General features: G+C 36.3%; 1 protein-coding gene across 1 annotated transcript in view; it reads left to right on the top strand.

Annotated features, from left to right (window-relative positions):
* Window positions 1-12,807, top strand: part of LOC137298931 (myc box-dependent-interacting protein 1-like) — a 64,191-nt gene extending 51,384 nt beyond the window's left edge. The window contains exons 11-14 of the mRNA XM_067831315.1: window positions 539-657; window positions 1,470-1,832; window positions 2,615-2,716; window positions 4,975-12,807. Of these exons, the coding sequence (XP_067687416.1) occupies window positions 539-657; window positions 1,470-1,832; window positions 2,615-2,716; window positions 4,975-5,067 (677 nt within the window). The 3' untranslated portion in view covers window positions 5,068-12,807. The remainder of the gene's footprint in view (window positions 1-538; window positions 658-1,469; window positions 1,833-2,614; window positions 2,717-4,974) is intronic.
* The last annotated feature ends 6,535 nt before the right edge of the window (window positions 12,808-19,342 follow it).

Genomic DNA, 19,342 nt, shown 5'->3' with positions numbered 1-19,342 from the left:
ACATGAAGTAAGGTGTTGTCAGATGTGTTTTTGCGAACCATTCACAAATACACAAACTGAAACCTAATAACCTGGGCCTAAATTTTCGAAGCTCTCTTAGTGCACTCTTATGGTCGTAAGTTAATGCTAATGTATGCCATTTACGACTATCTTAGCGCTAAGAAAGCTTTGAAAATCTTGGTCCTGTCTGGTAAACAGTACAATTAGTACAATGAATAAACAGTGATGAACAATACATTTGTGTGGACAATTCTTTTGCCCAGTAGAACTTACTTTTGACAAACCTTGTGTGTATTTAACTATTCATGTGTTATGTGTGTTTCTATAGTTCCTTAAGATTGTTGAGTGAATCTTGAGAAGTCCAAAAGTGGCCTTTAATTGAATTGCTGATAATCTGTATGAACCCTGATTGGAGTCTAATGAAACACAAAAGGGATTTTGTGAGAATGAAAGTGATTACTGTTAGCATGTCGTACTGACATTACTTGAATGTTGCTAAAAAGGCATAAAACAAGATCCACTTACTCTCTTTCTGCAGGCAACATTTACAGCAATCAGGAGGCCATCGAGCAGCTACAGGAGGAGAAACAGCAGGAGATGAAACAGGAGGAGAAGAAAGAAGAGGAGAAGAAGGAAGAGAAGACAGGGGTTTCTCAGGTACAAGTTGGCCGAATTTGTTCTTAGTCTTTAGTCTGCTGGGCCACATCATGCGAAAAGAAGTTCAGACATGGCACTTCTTGTTGCCCTTCCTCACACTCACATTCAGCATCCATGGAATATACCTGACAGAGTGGTCAGCTTGTGTCAGAGTGGTCAGCTTGTGTCAGAGTGGTCAGCTTGTGTCAGAGTGGTCAGCTTGTGTCAGAGTGGTCAGCTTGTGTCAGAGTGGTCAGCTTGTGTTGTTGAGTTGGACATCTATGTCAATCTGTGGCGTAGTGTGTTGGTGAGCTAGCACTACCACGAGTGAGTGAGTTAGTGAGTTTAGTTTTATTCAACACACAGCAATATTCCAGCTATTTGATGGACACCTGTAAATACCGAGGCTGAACCAGACAGTCCAGTGATCTGAAGCATGATCACCGATCTGCACAATCAGGATACAATGACAAGTGTCAACCAAGTGTGTCAGATTCGATTTTAGATGAATCGAACCGAATCGTTGCAGCCAATATCAGTGTACCATTTGTCTATCTGTGGCATATGTAGGTAGACAGTCTCATACATAATGCATTGTGGAGATTTTTTGTTAAAAACTTTTTGAATTCTCTAGATTAAATGCATATTTGATTTTTTTTTTAAAATAAAATACCACACTCTCTGCTGACAGGTTTTGGTTTTATTTAAACGTCAGGGATCAATAACAAATATGATAGATTTATGCACGATCAAAATGAATCACACACAGGCCTACGCGTCAGCGAAAATTACCTTTACATCATATGACAGATTCTATATTGCTTGATTTCCAGGCTGAAGGAGAGGTCAAGGTCAGTGATGAGGTCACAGTCAATGGTGAGGTCAAGGTCAATGGAGACATTCAGTCAGAGCAGTCTGATGAAGATAGACATGGCGAACCCAAGTCTGTAGACGTTCCAGATTACACCCCTCCACAACCGCCAACAGCGGAAACTGCAAAGGAAAACAAGGATGAAGAGGCCAAGAAGGACAATGTGGACAGCTCCGAAGTGAAGGACATTACAGAGGATAGCATGTACGATGAGCCAAAGCCAGTCAAGGAGAAGGAGAAAGAGGAAGAGCAGAAAAACGCAGTATATCAAGTGCCGCCCTCAAACAAGCCTTTGAAGGAACCTCCTCCTGATGTCCTTTATGTGGTATGTCTGACTTTTGACATCATCGTGGTCTCTGGCGTAGCTTCATAATTAAAGCATTTGCTTGTTCTTCATCAGTGTGATAGATCGAGTCATTTATGCGAGATTTATGGACACTTGGTGTGACACATGTTGCTGTTTAGGTGTCAGACATAATCATTTAGATATGAGATTCAGACGTTTAAGTGTAAGACATGGACATTTAAGTATAATCCATTTGTACTTTTAAGTATGAGACACATGGAAATGCAAGTATGAGATGTGGACCTGTAAGTGTAATCCATTTGGACACTTAAAAAGTATGAGACATGTGGACATGTAAGTGTAATCCATTTGGACACTTAAAAAGTATGAGACATGTGGACATGTAAGTAAGAGACGTGTGGGCATTTAAATATGAGACATGGATTTTTAAGTATGAGACATGGACATTTAAGTATGAGACATGGACTTTTAAGTATGAGACATGTGGACATATAAGTATGAAAAATGGACATTTGAGTATGAGACATGGACATTTTAGTTGAAGACATATGGACTTTAAAGTAGGAGACACAAGCTTTAAGGAATGAGACTTACCACCATTAAGTTATGAGATGCTGACTTTTGGAAAAAGAGACATCTGGACATGTGTGACATGGACTTTAATTATGAAACTTATTAAATTTAAGGAATGAGCTGTAGGCATTCAGAAAAGAAACATATGAACATTTGGGCATGAGATGCATGAACACAATGTATGTCAACACCACACTTTGTCCAAGAGATACCTCTGCTTCCTGCAGGTCCAGTCCACACATCCCTATCAGAGTGAAGACCAGGATGAACTCAGTTTCGAATCTGGAGAAATGATCTATGTGATTCAGTATGAAAACCCAGATGAACAGGTAAATATGTCACTGAAAGAGCTTAACCTTTTACTAATTGATTTGTCGTCCAGTAAGTATTAAGTGTTGGGACTTTCACTCTAAACACTACAGTGACTGAAATGTGTGTCTGGGTTGTGATCCACAAAGCATTCATAATATTATCGTCCATCATAACTCTGCACTTTACCAAAGGCTTATGAATGGCATAGCAGGGCTTGATTTAGTGCTTTGTTACTTGCACTGGTGCAACCCAAAGTGCAACCTAGTTATTTTTCTAATAATTCAATAACATATTTCTTTCATTACATATGACAATAGAAACAGTGCAAACGGAATTTGTCTGGGACAACTAGATTATTTTTTCGGTTGGGCCTGGTGCAAGTAGGTTAACATCGAATGTTTTGTGGATGTGATCTCAGATGGGTTATATTCAACTGAATTTGTACAGTCAGATACAAACAAGTAATGTATTGATAAATATTCTCATTAATTCACATTACTCATGTACCAATGTACTAGTAACTTAAAATGGAGGAGGTTGTGTGGGGGTAGGGGTTCATGTGATTACTTTTAGCATTGTGCCATATTTTGCTTACCGGGTACCCACTTGTACATATTACCTATTATCCCAAAATGTTGTGCTTTGTGAAAAAGGTGTACATAAGATGTTTTGTTTTTCTTCAGCATAAGGAGGTATGGCTACCTTGTTTCATTATCAGTAATTCCAATGTAGTGTAGATACTTCCTTGGAGGATTTGATTTGATTATTTAGTTATTTTGTATTCTGTGTGCTTGTTACAAATGCATTTAAATTTGTCTCAGTTGATATTTAGTTTCATTTCCAATATGGCACTCACAGATTATTGCGTCTGTAATTGGATGTAATTATAACAATTTGAAAAATTTATATTCTTACAGCCTGTCAATCCAGTGATTGCATATGTTGAGGAACCCTTTTCATTTATGTTCCCCTACTCTCACCTACCTCAATGACTTTGGCAAAGGAAATAAAAGTATAGTGTGATGGGTGGTTGTGGAATTTGGTTGTTTTGTAACATATGCAATATTTTGACTTCGTTCTCTTAATAAACAACTGAATTAAAAGATTCAGGACATATTTAATCTGTTCACTGAATATAATAGCATGGGAAACTTTGATTACTTTTGGTTGTTTTTTTTTGTTATCAGATTGGAAACATTCTTAATTTTATTTTTTATGGTTAATCCCTGAAATAAATGCATTCTTAATCCTTCACTGTCTCTTGAATGCCAGTCAAAGACTCCTTTGACTTCCTACGTTCAAACTGACATAGTGCTCTTGACATGTATTTTTGGCCTTGACATTTTGTGAAGTATATTTAATGTGTTGATAACTTTGTTGAAGGAGGCATTAATTACAGTCTGCATACTATCTTAATGTATGTTGTGTGTAATTTTAGGCAATCATTATATTTTGATTTTTGTTCCAATTTTATTCCTCATATACAAGTAAAGTATAGGGTCAAAGTGGATTTCATTGTCTACAACCAGCTTTGTTTTGTAGGAATTTTTTTGGTGTCAGCATACAAGGTGTGGCATTGATAAGGCAATGTGTGTGTGGTTGTGTGTCCTTTTGAGCATGTGAAATACTAACAATCTTGGCTGTGAATCCTTGATTCACCCCAATTGTTTCTAGGTTTGTGAGCGAGAAATCTTCACATGGTTTTGAAGTAGGAATGGTTTTCAAGTGGCGATGACATCACTGTGGGCATTTTTTATGAAATGTCTCTATAAACCAGAAATAGTGCTCGAATAGGAGTTGAGCCCCACTCACTCACTCACTCACTGGGCATGTTTTATGAAATGTCACAATAAATCGGAAATAGTGCTCGAATAGGAGTTGCTAGCCCACTCACTCACTCACTCACTCACATTTCTGTTTATAAAAGAACCGTGAAGATTTGGGTTAGAATATTAACCCATGCTTGTCATAAAGATCAGGTTGTTGGGCTCGCTAACTTCGTTGACACGTCATCAGTTCCCAACTGCTCAGATGAATGTTCATGCTGTTGATCACTGGATTGTCTTTTCCAAGCTCGATTATTTACAGTATGCCACTATATAGCTGGGATATACCTGGGATATTGCTGAGAACACCATAAACTAAACTCACTCACATATACTCACCTTTACAAAAACCACTAGAAGGGTTTTGAGAATAATATGCTTTTTGCATAATTTGAATGCTGGTGTTTAATTGGAATGCTGGTTGTCTACATTTTGTTTTTTATCTCTAGGATGACGGCTGGCTGATGGGCATCAAACAGTGTGATCGCACAAAGGGAGTGTTTCCGGAAAACTTCACTCGGCGTCTAGGACAGGATGGCTGAAGAAGTTCTCAGACAGGATTAGTAAATCTGGTATTTATTCTGATCATAATCAGAATCTAAAGAATTATGTCGAAGTACAGGAATTGTTCAGAGTTGAAACAGGGTGACTGCGCTGAGATGAATAATGTTCGAAGGTACAGAACCTGTGTCAGAAGGAGTTACCGTTTGAGGAAAATAACACAGGTATCAGCCGTTTTGAAAACGGTACATCTTTTTATGAGAGGCTCAAGTTAGTTACCTTGACTGTTACATTGCTATGTATAATACAAACCCATGCTTTTAGGTAGGCTTGATAGAATTTCCTACATTTTGTTGATTTGTTTTGTGGAACCCACTGTACAGAAACTGATTGTGTTTCTTGCTCAGAGCTGTCCCTAACATTTTGAAACTTTACATTCCATTCCTCAGTTTTCATGTATTTTTAAGTGTGTTTTCAAAGCATTCAGCAAGCATTACCTGTGAAAGTGTCTTAAGGGCTTGACAAGCAAATGTACAACTTTATGAGTAACAAGTTCTGGTTGTTGCTATGTACACTTATGTCATTCTGAGTCAAAACACTGCCAAATAATATTCTTCACTTTTTTTCTGACTTTTGTCTGCAATTCCAAAATCTTAGATTCTGACGGCACCAAGAGAGTTCTGTTATGATGTTTTATCCAAGGTTTCTCTAATGAGAGATTTACGGCATTGAAATTTGACAGAAAATGGATGATGACTTGAGTAGGTTTTAGGTTTGAAGGCTTAGACATAAACTATCATAGATCATTTTTTGTATTAGTTAATGTAAACAGTTGACATATCAGTGTTGTATGAAGTGCAAACTAACCCATTTCATTTTTTCATTTGTAAAAATATTTTCTCCTTGTAAATATGGATCGGATAATAAGGAAATCATTCATTTTTTATTTTTTGCATATTATTTCATCTCAGTTTGTATCTTATATCTCTTTATTGAAGTTAGCATCATTTGTTTTGATAAAATCTGCTGGAAACAAAGGTGCTCGACTTTGACAGTTGTTTTTCGTGACTTTATCAGGTAACAGTTCATTGACTTGTTGACCGACCAGTCATTGACCTAGGAGAGTAACACGTTCAATTTTGGATAACCATTATCACTATTTCGATTCAATAATTGAATACCTATTTACATTATTTCCCCACAGCCTGAACATGATGTTGACTCCAACTTACCATTTTTGAAATATGGCGAAACGTGATTGGATGGCGCCGGGCTAAGTATGTAATGACAATTGTTTGCAGACATCACCAAGTTGATTCATGATACAAAAACCAACTCTGAGACTGATGTTTTTACTTGTGTGAAGAATTGAAACAAAAATGATCAAGGATCTAATTTCAGAAACTGTATCAAGATCTGTGTGAAATCATTGCCTCCCTATTGATGATATGATTAAGAACAATACACATGTCAATGTCTGCACCAGTGTATAAACATGAAGTGTCAATTTTCCAGAGGTAGAATTTCCTATATTTTGCAGTACCTACCTAGCATTTCATGTCTTTATCCACTACCACAAACATGTTAAACCTGCATAATAAAATTAGAAGGAGCTGTTTATGAACCAGGTAGATACTCAAATAGTTTGATAGGTGGACTACAAAAATTAGTGCCAATTTATTATTGCCATAGATATCATCTTGTGGCTCAATTATTGCTATGTAGTGATACCTGATAAAGATAATATGTCACATCACTTGTTAGTATCATATCCATGCTGCTTGGTTTTATCAAAGATGTGTATTCCCAGAGATGTCAACCTCTATGATTTTATCATAGTCATCAAAAATTTTATCCTCAAACCAGTCCAGTACAATTACACTAGAAATTCTACAAAATTTTGAGAAAATTCATTAAAATTCAGATATATAGACAAAAACATTTTTAATTTTCAGTTTTTATTGATTAAATACGTTTTCGTAAAAAAGAGACATGAAGAAATGTAATGCTGATAATTTGGAAGTCTGCTGTAGGAGGTATGTGAAATTAAAGCTTCAGTGTTGATCAGTGTCACGTTATCTTTCTCAGAGTCAATCATGATTTTAAGAATTTAGTTGACTAATTTTATTATCAAAACTAATTTTGATCCTTTCAACTACTATTTGCAACACTTTGGGGTTGGCATCTCTGTATGCATGCTTTTGTTTGGACTTTCCTTCAGCAACTCGACAACAGTGAAGCCATTTTATTTTACATATCCTGTTCAAAATGGCGTGAAGTCTAATACACTCTCGTACAAAAGTTGCATAATATGCATGTACTTAATATCATGTAAGATAAGAGTTCCTTCCATGAAAGAGATTAAAACAAGCATTAATGTATTTTTCAATATTGTGAATCTACCCAAAATAATATTTATTCTGTATCAGGTTGAAATTCGATGGTAACGGGTTGGCAAATATCAGCACTACATCCTTAAGGTAGGGATGTCACGATATACATAAATTTCTGGAATTGATATGTTTCATGATATTGTGTCACAATTTGATATGGTTCACTTACTTTTGTTGCATTATTGTGTAACTTTATAAACATTAATAGTTCATAGTTTATAATTACCTATGAAAAGATCAACGTTTTTTATTCTTAGAGATTAAAAAAGTCTAATTTCCCATCTTTGTGCATGAAAACTAGTCATTTATGAGTCACATAGTGTCAAAAAACATTTGCAAAATGTAAAGGATGCATAAACACATTTGAAGTGATTACTTTCAAAACAAAATGCCGATACAATTTTTAATCTTAAAAAAAATATTGATGTATCATGGCATTGCTACTGTAGGGGTTTCATGGTTTTGTAATGTTATGCTGGCTAGTAGATCATTTGAAAGTACATGCTTCCATAGTTGATAGTGAATTCTTTGTGTGATGAGGCTTCCATCAAAGTTCCTTTGCCACATTATTCCAGGTTCCTGACTTCACAGATATTCTTTGTGGTGTTAGACTGTCAACAGAACATTCTCCACGTTGATCACTGAAAATATTTGTCATTTATCAGCATAGTAACATACATTTTACAAGACACCATTGTACCTACCATTTACATTCCTGTTAAATTCTGTTGAGGAGTTCACAAGCTTTACATAGCTGTCGGCACTGTTGCATGTACACTTAAGACAGTACATCAGCTTCCCTTTCTAGATACTGCTAATCCGTGCGTTTTTTTAATGTCTTCTCTGCATATTGATTGTTTACAACTGCTAAAGTTCACAGTTTCAAATGAATTTTGTATATCTGAATACGCTTGAGTTGGAAAATATGTTTAGAGTATTAACATGAAAGAATCTTGAATTATAAATAAATACTTTTATGGGTTTAAAAATAAAATATAAGACAAAGCTGTCAATACATTTTCAGAATTATTTTCCTCTCGTTATATAAACATTTGGCTAACAGTTTAAATTTGCTGAGATTTGTAATGTCTGTTTGTTTTTATTCATATCCACCATTATGTATATATTGTTAATCATTACAATAGTAGTTTACTGGAAGTTGTAAATTTCTGTTGAATTCTGGAGTTTTCTTAAAAGTATTCCAAAGATGTATTAGATTTGAGGGTAAGTGATGTCCTATGTGACAACTGTATATTATGAACATTTTAAATTTTGAAAAGCTTTGATTTTCATCCTTTTTGTTAAAAAATACACATTTACTACATCTGTATATTGAGTTGAATGTATGTAAATAAATATACTCAAGTTCTGTATTTATTTACTGCTGTTAGCATAAAAATTATATCAGTTGAAAATATTTACACAACTTTTTGTTTTAATCTTATATTTATTTAGCTGGGACCCTGTAGCAGAAAATTGAAATTGGAAATTATTGGAAAAGGATTACAAAAAGAAATCAACCCTGTGTTCCGAGGTTGCAAAGAACAATTGGGTTAAAAATATACTCATGGAAACAAATAAGGACACACATGAAGTACAAGTGTTACTTTATTCTTTCCAGATTTCTTCACAAGGTATGTATTGCACCTGCATGAAACTTTGGAAATAAATAAGAAACACTTGTACTTTCATGTGTTCCCTTACTTGTCTCCATGAGTATATATAAATGGCTGTGGAAAAAATGTTCAAAATTTATTCTTGATTTCATCAACCTTTAAAAATATATATATAGATATATGATGGAAACAAGACAAAGGTTGATCTAACAAAAGTAGTGTGATGATTACTGGAACAGATACTTTGATTGACCCGATTTGTTTTATTTGGGCATTGTATGTACAATATTCAATGATGTAACTCAGTGTATGGTCTACGCATTACCTCCCTTGTAACTTCAGTATTAAAGTCATGAGACTCTCCAGGTCAGTTATCATATCAGCTGTAGACTTGTAGATATTGTAGCCATTGTTTGACTAGTGTATGTGACACTTAGGCTAAATTTAAAAAGTGAAATGTTTCTCGGACATCGGCGTTCCATTTTTATTTATTTTTATTTATTTTATTGCCATTTAAAATAAAAACATTTGACTTGGCCGCGTCCCAATCATCCATTTGTCAGTAAGAATGAGTGTGACTGATTCTACAACTCATTAACACATGTTCAACTTCCTAGACTGTATTTCTTAAAGAAGAAAATAAAAATGTTTTCATCCCTCATCACTATTTTTGGTATCAAATATTTTTAAGGAAAGTTCTACTGTCCTCGTCACTATTGAAGAAAATGTGCCGAGAAACATTTGATTTTTTTTATGCAGCCAGATGTATCTGTGAAGCATATATACAAGACAACGTAGATTTTAGTAATACATTTGTGCTTTATGAAGGATCCATGCATGCTTGGAAGTTGCTATCATGATAAGAACTAAATTCTCAGTGCTCATTAAAGATTTTACCAAATTCTAACTTTTAGATTTATTTTCAATTACTATTGACAGAACGTATCTGTTATGTTTGAACTTTAAATTTGGCTACTTTATGTGGTAATGTTTGGATATTCATTTATCAAGACTTCTAAATGAATTAAGTATATATTTATAGATTTAAGAAAGTCATCAGTGAACAATGACCTAGGTATTGTGTTGGTCACTTTGACAGGGAATGGGTTTGACTTCGATGTATATACTGAGGGAAATAAAAAAGGAAACATATTCTTTTCCATGTTTCTCAGCAAGTCTTTCATTGCATTGTGGGTTTGGGAAAATGTAAAGATACACTACGATGAAGATGTGTTCCCTTATTTGTTTCTGTCAGTATACATTATATATTAAGGGTCTGTACCAATGACAGAGGTTTTTGATACCGAACTCATCTAAAAAGTTAATTTATTCAACATGTGATGGTAAGTGCTTCTTTAAACCTGATCATTCCTGCTGAGAAAAAATAAAAACAAGTTTTATTTTTTAATGCTGTAATTATTTTTCATCATAGTTTATGCTTGTGGTAGGTATCATCAAATGCTTGATGCATCAGATTGCTTGTTTCCAACATTCCTTGCTGTGTAATAGATTGCTTTAAGGGAACGATCATGTGTCTTCTAACCCCAGAATATGAAATAGTTAGTCAAAGCTAGTATTTTGCTTTGTTATCTTTTTTTCATTCCATACCCATGTATTGTACATTTTAAGTCTTTCCTAAGTGTTGGGATGAAGATTTCAAGATTACATCATCAAGGAATGTTCAGAGTTACATTCTTGGTAACCTGTCACGTTATATCCTGTGCTATTTGTTAAGAAAGAGGAATTATTCTTTTTATTGTTGTGTCATTTGAGGTTTGTATGATTCAACTGAGATTTCTTCCTTTTCGCCACATTAAGTGGGGAGTTTGTGGATATCAGCTTCTTTATTATGGGAACACAACATTTTTGAGTATTTATCCTTCATCACATGAGTGAATGAGTGAGTTTAGTTGTATGTCGCACTCAGCGATATTCCAGCTATATGGAGGCAATCTGTAAATAATAATAAAATAAATAATCATGACTGGGCCAGACAATCCAGTGATCAACAGCATGAGCTTCGATTTGCACATCTGGGAGTCAATGACATGTTAACCTCAACCAAGCCAGCGAGTCTGACAACCCTATCTTGTTAGTTGCCTCTTCCAACATGCATGGGTTAGTAAGCATCAGTTCTAACCTGGACGTTCAAGAGTCTAATCTCATGAATACACTTAGGATAAGAATGTTGTGTTCCCTATAATGAAGAAGATGACACACATTACCCCCTCCTCACTCCCTTTTTATGAAGTACTTAAAAAAGCCATTCAAAATTATCATTGACCATATTCAAGTATGTAATTACTTCTGGGTTAATTTTGCATCTGTATGACTACCAGTTTTAACTGTAAATATGTCCAATTCCGATACAGTTTGTCCATCTCGAACTAGCATAATCATGATCAGAATGTACACATGAGATCATTTATGTACGTGTCAGTCAAGGATCAGAATGTACACATGATATCATTTATGTACGTGTCAGTCAAAGATCAGAATGTTAAGGTCGATGTCCAAATTTCATCTGAGAGTCTTGTCTGGCATGTTTTCGAAAAGGTTCGTAGGTGAAATTAAATAAATGATGCAATCACTCCAGAATTTCTTCTCATGCAAAGTGAGTTTGAAACAGGTGTTGGAACTGAGTTTTGACCAGGCAATCCAGTGATTAACATCATGAGCATCAAGTAGAGGTTTTCAAAGTGAGAGGTATTGTATCAGTAAAGTATCTGATATTAATGCAATTTGACTCATATTGGTTATTCACTATCCTTCAGATGAAAGGGCTGATGTTTTTGAGAAACTGTTTCCATTGGTTGAGCTAACCCATCTGCTGATGCTGTTGCTTGGCAACCAGGATTACGGATTACGTAGGATTACTGTATGGTTGTAGCAAGGGGCGATAGTTGTCATAGAGGCACCTCCATCTGCTTTTCCCAGGTCGTGATGATTATGTGGCTTCTTTCGTGTAAGATTTTACTCATCAAAAGAGATTTTCCTGCATGTCATCTTACAGAATGTTTCAGCTTGATCCAGAGCCTAGAATGATGCCATGTTACTTCACCAAACCAAATAGAAATTATTTTTCCCAACTTCAGCTTTATTCTCCACATCAGTTCATGGAACTTTATGGAATGTTTATCACAATTTCTAGACAGGTTATTAGACTGGTTTATCATTCAAGTCAAGGCTTACCATACTGGACCTGGATTTCCAGTACAGTGCATTTGACTTACCACGTTTCCATGGTTTTCTATAATTTTGTTTACCAGTTTCCTAGGTACGGGTTACTAGCTTCCTGAGTGTGGTTTTGCCGTTGTTCAGAATGACTTAGCTTGTAGGTATTCTGGATGGGGTTTAAATGTTTTCTAGATTTGGCTTGCCAGCTTTCTAGTGATGTTTCATGATTTTTCCAGGTTGGCTTTCCAATTTTCTGGATTGGCTTACCATTTTTTAGGTCATGATAACCTTTTTATTGATATATTGTACAGATAGGATTTTCTCGTAATATAAATTACTGCTTTTCAGACTGGATAGCAAATGAAATGATAATGCTTGTGTCATTCCTCATAGATTAGATTTAATCTTTAGGGCAGTGTAGAACGAATGATAGGATGAATAATCATGACATGGTACAGCCAGAATTGACTGATACGTGTTATTGACTATTATCACTGTGTAATCATGTTATGTGCAATATTGTTCTATATGAACAGGCAAGGTGTGGGATCTGATATATTGTCATATGCAATAGACAATAAACTACTTACCTGAATTGTGTTGTTTGTATTCTTTTCATTACCTGGGAAACAGTTGGCATCAGCATCGGAAATAACCGGTGTTGGGCCTCTGGGGCAGGCAGTTTCAAATACATGTAAATTATCTGTCAATTATTTTTTAACTGGAATGTTTCCAAAATTGGCCTTTACTAACGTTCGAGAATCATCCATGATCCATCTTGTTACGATAATTTACAGTTTCACTTCTTGGTATTTCAGCTTTGGCGTTGGAATGTCAAGACCTTTCTAACTTATATTAACTCCTCTGTGTGCCATAGGCTTCACTTGATTTTGTCGAAACATCATGAAACTTTGTAGATTGTAGTCTGTTTTGTTCTTTGGTTGTTTTTTGGTGGGGTTTGACTTTAACCTAATGGGCCTGCAGATTTCATTCAGGGCCTGTAGATGTCATTCAGGGCCTGCAGATTTCATTCAGGGCCTGCAGATTCTGAAGCCTGCATTTAGCAGCAGGGCCTGATGGCTGGCTGGCAAATGAAACTATTGCAAACACTGGTTGGCTTTGTCGTCCGTGGTGCCGAAATTAGCCGTGAAGGATCCAGTTTCATAAGATGATCACAGAGCTAAGATGATCGTAACACCAGTTTTCTACACAACCCAGTTTTGTGGCTGATACTCACAAAATGTGCTGATTTTATATTAGAATTAATTATTAGCATCACTTTCTATCTAAAATCAGAATTTGGTTTTTGCTACTGTTGTGAAAAAGCACTATGATCTGAATTTAATGAGATTGTTGTCATTTGGGAATTTCTTGTTCCTGAAGCAGACATTCCAAGATCTGTCTGAGAAGCTATTCAAACATGGCCACAGACACCTTTTCACATTCACACTAGCAACCGATACCAGGGCATTGTGGGCGGAGCGTCTGCTGAAAAGCTAGATCCAGAACTGTCAGAGCTGAGTATGCTTGCAAAGTTACTGCTTGGTATCAGAAGTTCCCGTAATGTTCAGCCATTGGCAGAGTGGCGTACGGCCATTCTTGCTATCCCTGCTTGTTAGAAGTTACAAACGGTTGAGACAATCAGACTCTCAGACTTGGATAACTCATGACATCGCATCCCAGTTGTGAAGATCAATACTCATGCTGTTGATATCTGGATTGTCTGGTCAAGACTTGATTATGTACAGACTGCCACCATATGGCTGGAATATTGCTGAGTGTGATGTTGAAAAACAAACAGCCCTTATTGGAAGCATACTTTAGGAGTGTAAGTGAATGATGAGTTTGTTCCCCTTGTATAAACAATTACTCAATTTTCCATTGTCTGGGTAAGACTGTAGAGGAGAAACGCATAGGGAGGTATCCTGTAGTACCTTCTAGAACTCTGTTAAAATGTAGCATACCACTGCCTTTCTTCTGTAAAGTATTATACACTTTGAACATAGTCACACAATGAATAGACCGTCACACAGTCCGGAACCACATTAGGAGTATTCCCCAGCTGCCTTGCCCTCCCTGCAGTGCTAAGGCCCAAAATGAAGCAAGTCTAGATTTCCTCAAGTTCACTTTTTCAGCTTACTAGGGCTCTTTCTCAATATAAATGGATTTATTTTATTTTATTTTACTCTCAAAATTATATATATTCAGAGACTAAGCATTGGTTTAAACAATCAATAACTGACACATACAGCTAGAGTTGTTTTTATAGAGCAGTTTATGATGTGTACAAACAGGAGTGTTGACAAGGAAGTTGGTTTTAAACTTCGACGTTTGAGGTTATATGTATATTTAAACACTGCCGACTGCTTTGGTTCAGACATATTGATCACACTTTATTCTGCAATACAGGCTTTTGTTTTGGGAACCGATGCTTCCTGGGTTTTGCATTTAGACAAAGGACGGTTCTTGGAACAAGGTAACAATGCCTTAGTAAACATGCATACAAGTTGTTATCTTGTAAAGGGTGTTGTCAGCATGTGGCTGCGTGAGTGAGTGAGTGCGAGCCTGCGTGTGTGAAATCTTACACAGCTTTGTGTTGTATTTCACCCAGTTTGAGAGGCAGTGGATGGGTGGATGAGTGAAATTCTACACAGCTTTAAGCAGTATTTCACCCAGTTTGAGTGAGTGAGTGAGAGAGTGAAATTCTACACTGCTTTAAGCAGTATTTCACCCAGTTTGAGTGAGTGAGTGAGTGAGTGAGAGTGAAAGTGAATTTGTACACAGCTTTGTGCAGTGTTTCACCCAGTTTGAGAGGTGGATGAGTGAAATTGTACACTGCTTTAAGCAGTATTTCAACCAGTTTGAGAATGTGTGTGTGACTGAGTGCACTTTTATTTATATTTTGGTTATCAGTTTTAGAGTGAGTGAGTGAGTGATAATTTATATAGCTATGAACAGTATTTACTAGTGTGGGTCGGTGAGTGAATGAGTGAGTGAGTGAGTGAAATTTATGCACAGCCTTGAGCAGTATTTCACCTATTTAACCAGTTTGAAGACACATACTAATGGACACAAAACACCAATAAAAGAAAAACGAACACAGAGCACACTTCATACTCTCTTGTCCCCTACCGCGTTCCTGGAATATTGCGGCATAAAACCATATCAGGCACAATGCTATCCCTGAATCGTCGGAAAAGGCAGTTACTGCTTCAAATATATTTCCGGTTGAAAACATGGTTTTGTACTTTGTCGGCGTTTTTCAGTGCACCCGGGTCATAGTTATTTCACTAGGAAGATAAGAACTTCTGCAATGTTTATCTATGTAAATTCGACCGGACATAAAATCAACATGAAATTTACTTTGCTTTTAGACGTTGTTTGATCATTTAGCTCTATAAATATAGCAAATGTAGTCTTTGGTAAGCTTATTGGAGTTCATTCATTTTCGTTTCATTTTTCGTCGTAAAGCTGGAAAACTGATGGAAGCGTTACAGCAGGCTAAAATAATGCCGATTACATAAAATTTGAGATGTTAGCAGTTTCGGCGGGGTATGTTGTACCATACTAAGCAACAGGTTGCACGGATTTTGGAAGTGTTGTGTGTGTAAATGGTGTGTGATTAAGGGTATTGCCATCATATAGGTAACTGTAGGTAAGCTGAGTGAGTGGTGTTTACGCGTCTTGTAACAATATTTCAGCAATATCACATTAGCAGTGGGTACAAGCATATAGTGCCCATATTGGGAATAAAACTTCAGCGTGACGAGCCGACGCTTAGTCTCTGAGTGAGTGAGTGAGTTGAGTTGAGTTTTACGCCGCATTCAGCAATATTTCAGCTATATTCAGTGATCAACAGCATGAGCATCCATATGCGCAATTTGGAACTGATGACATGGTCAACCAGGACGGCGAGCCTGACCACCCGATCCCGTTTGTAGCATCTTACGACAAGCACATGGGTTTTGGCACGCATGGGTTGCTGAAGGCCTATTTTATTCCGAACCTTCACGGACGTATGACAACAAACCAACGAACTTTAAATGAACACAAATGTGCTACTATAATAGAGGATTAACACAATAAACCTCCGACTTTTGGGTGCTGTATTATTGATTGTAGCTTACGGACCTTTTTATAGCTTCATTCATTTGTCAATTGTTCAATAATCACATTACACCCGTCGAATGGCTTCCCTCTGTAAACAGAGTCACAAATATAAATTCGCAGGGGGTGTGATTAATGAATGTAAGAGCAAAGGACGATCGTCACTGAGCGATCATAACGGCATGTACCTGGATATCCCCGAGCTTTTCTATGGTGCATTTGATATCCGAGAACGGGTGTCTTTGAAAGTGGGAGGCTTGATAACAGTATCTCGTTATCGGTGAGGGGTGACGGGGTGTCATAAATAAGACGAGGTAAGTTTCATTCGCTGACGAGATTATAATGATAAGTATATTCTCTATGCTTGTAACGCCAAGTGCTGTCGTGACTATTGCGCCAGCACGCGATCTCTGAATGAAAGAGAATCTCCAAATAGATGAAAGGTTGGATACAGGAAATCGCCCACAGTTTGAGAAGGTCTGTTCGATACTCAGGCCTCTTTGCGTGATGTTTCATACAGCAAGTTTGTAGCCAGCTGCAATATGAGCACATAATTACTTGTCTTACGAACCTGGTGACAATTACCAAATTACATATATATTTCCGTCGCTGTATGAAACATTATACATTCAGCGTTTGGACAAATGGAATGAAAGTGTATTTTTGTCAGGTGGAAATATAAAACATAAACCTTTTTACAGATCTTACTTTCAACTTTGTAATTTGCAGACGGGCTTTAAGTCGGAGATTTCAGGTGGAATTTACATTCGGAGTTTACAATCGGATTTAACGTTGGGGTATAACATCTATATTTCACCGGCGGACCTTTCAGCGGAACCGTGTAGAACAGATCGTTTGTGGATATTTGTATAAAAGTCGTCAAACAACGAAATAGTTTGGAGAAAGAGGATTGAAGTTTAAGAGGTGGGTAACTCTCATTATTTAAGTAAACTCTTGTGTTATTTCATAATTCTGAAGGTAATAATATTTTTATCATAGTTTTCATTCAGTTTAACTTGAATACTTTGTTAATTAAGACAGACCATTACCAATATTTACATTCACAAAAGACATATGTTTTGGGCTTTGAAAAACTTGTGAACTTGAAAGAAAAACCTTGTAAATTCAACTGATTGATTTCAGCAAAGTGCTTTCATGTCAACATTATATAATTAGTAGATACGTACTTCAAGATCGATATATCAATATCGATAACGTGACTTGGCACGATGAATGTTCGAGTTAAACCTGCCTATCCCAAAGCAATGAATTTGTAAGTATACTAATCAATTTTCATCAAAACCTTGTCAGGAAATGTTTTAGTAACATAAATGTGAAAGTGTATACAATCGCACTGCATCATTGCAACACTTGTTTTCCAAATATTTGTACTGGAAATGGGATTTCCGTCAGCAGCAACCAGTATGACTTTTTTTAACCTCATATGTTTATTAGAAGGCGGGAAACAGTGAGGCAAATCCACATCTATACCTTAAAATGATTAGCAGTTAATTGTTTTCTCTCGGGTTATTCTGGAAGAATTAACAAGCTATTGCGCTGCCCTGCTATACTGGACAAAATGAGTTAGGGATGTTGGTATTTTTATGATTTATAATTTATCAGTTTGTCTATGACTAAATACATCATTATTCATAATTTCAAAATTTACATATATCCCTAATTATTTTTTTCGTGTCCAGTATATTTCATAATTTTTTTCAACGATCGTGTCAAGAGAAACGCAATAGTACCAAATGAATTTTATCCTTTTCATAGATAAGTTATAGAGGACGAGTTTTTATGCCGGTATGCCTAGTTTAAGCGTGATAATTCAAGAAACATACACAGTATGTATTTTCCATCACTAGTTCAAAAATAGGTTCTCTCAAAGAACTTTTTCTTCAAACCCCTAACATTGAAGCATTGCCCTTATGTGCTAAATATATTAAGGATAATACAGTCTTTACGTCCCTTGATATTATGCATCTAATTGTATTGTTTCTGCACGTTTCAGTGCCTTTGATGAAAACAAAACACATTAAAAAACTGTAAAGATTAGTGTATATAATCTACTTTTTGAAGTAGTCATTAAAATGCGAGGATTGCCGTTTTGGGGAAATAAATTTCTCAATGAGAATAGACCATTAAACCTGTTTAGAATCTTTCTACAATTTTAAAGATCTATGAGTGAGTGAGTTTAGTTTTACGCCGCACTCAGCAACATTCCAGCAATAAAATTACCATCAAATTAGATCGTAACTTTACGCCATAATTTTCTTCGTGAACGGAATCCCCATAGCTTGGTTCAAATTACGATAGAATTTCAACACATACAGGCGTTCAAGTTCAGGCAGGTCTGAGGAGGGAATGTAATGTATACGTCTTCCGATTCTTATGAAACTTGTCCATGGAAGAATAGGCATTCACTACGCCATGCTGGGTGTTAGAGACAAATGGGGACCGGTGGCTGTATATGGTTGGTTCGTTGTTTTGTGAAGATCCGGGTTAGACTTGATCTTCAGTAACCCATGCTTGTCGTAAGAGGTGACTTACAAGATCGGATGGTCAGACTCACTGGCTTGGTGAACGCATGTTGTTGATCATTGGTTTGTCTGGTCTAGGCTTGATTATATACATACTTCAGCCGTATAGCTGGAATTTGTTGAGTGCTTCGTTAAACAAGAAATGAGTTGAGCAGTATTTCACCTATTTAACCAGTTTGAAGACACATACTAATGGACACAAAACACCAATAAAAGAAAAACGAACACAGAGCACACTTCATACTCTCTTGTCCCCTACCGCGTTCCTGGAATATTGCGGCATAAAACCATATCAGGCACAATGCTATCCCTGAATCGTCGGAAAAGGCAGTTACTGCTTCAAATATATTTCCGGTTGAAAACATGGTTTTGTACTTTGTCGGCGTTTTTCAGTGCACCCGGGTCATAGTTATTTCACTAGGAAGATAAGAACTTCTGCAATGTTTATCTATGTAAATTCGACCGGACATAAAATCAACA

This window comes from Haliotis asinina, chromosome 10, assembly GCF_037392515.1.
Source record: "Haliotis asinina isolate JCU_RB_2024 chromosome 10, JCU_Hal_asi_v2, whole genome shotgun sequence".
Classification (NCBI taxonomy): domain Eukaryota; kingdom Metazoa; phylum Mollusca; class Gastropoda; order Lepetellida; family Haliotidae; genus Haliotis; species Haliotis asinina.
Note: the sequence above shows the minus strand (reverse complement) of the source record. Positions and strands in the feature narration are given on the sequence as shown.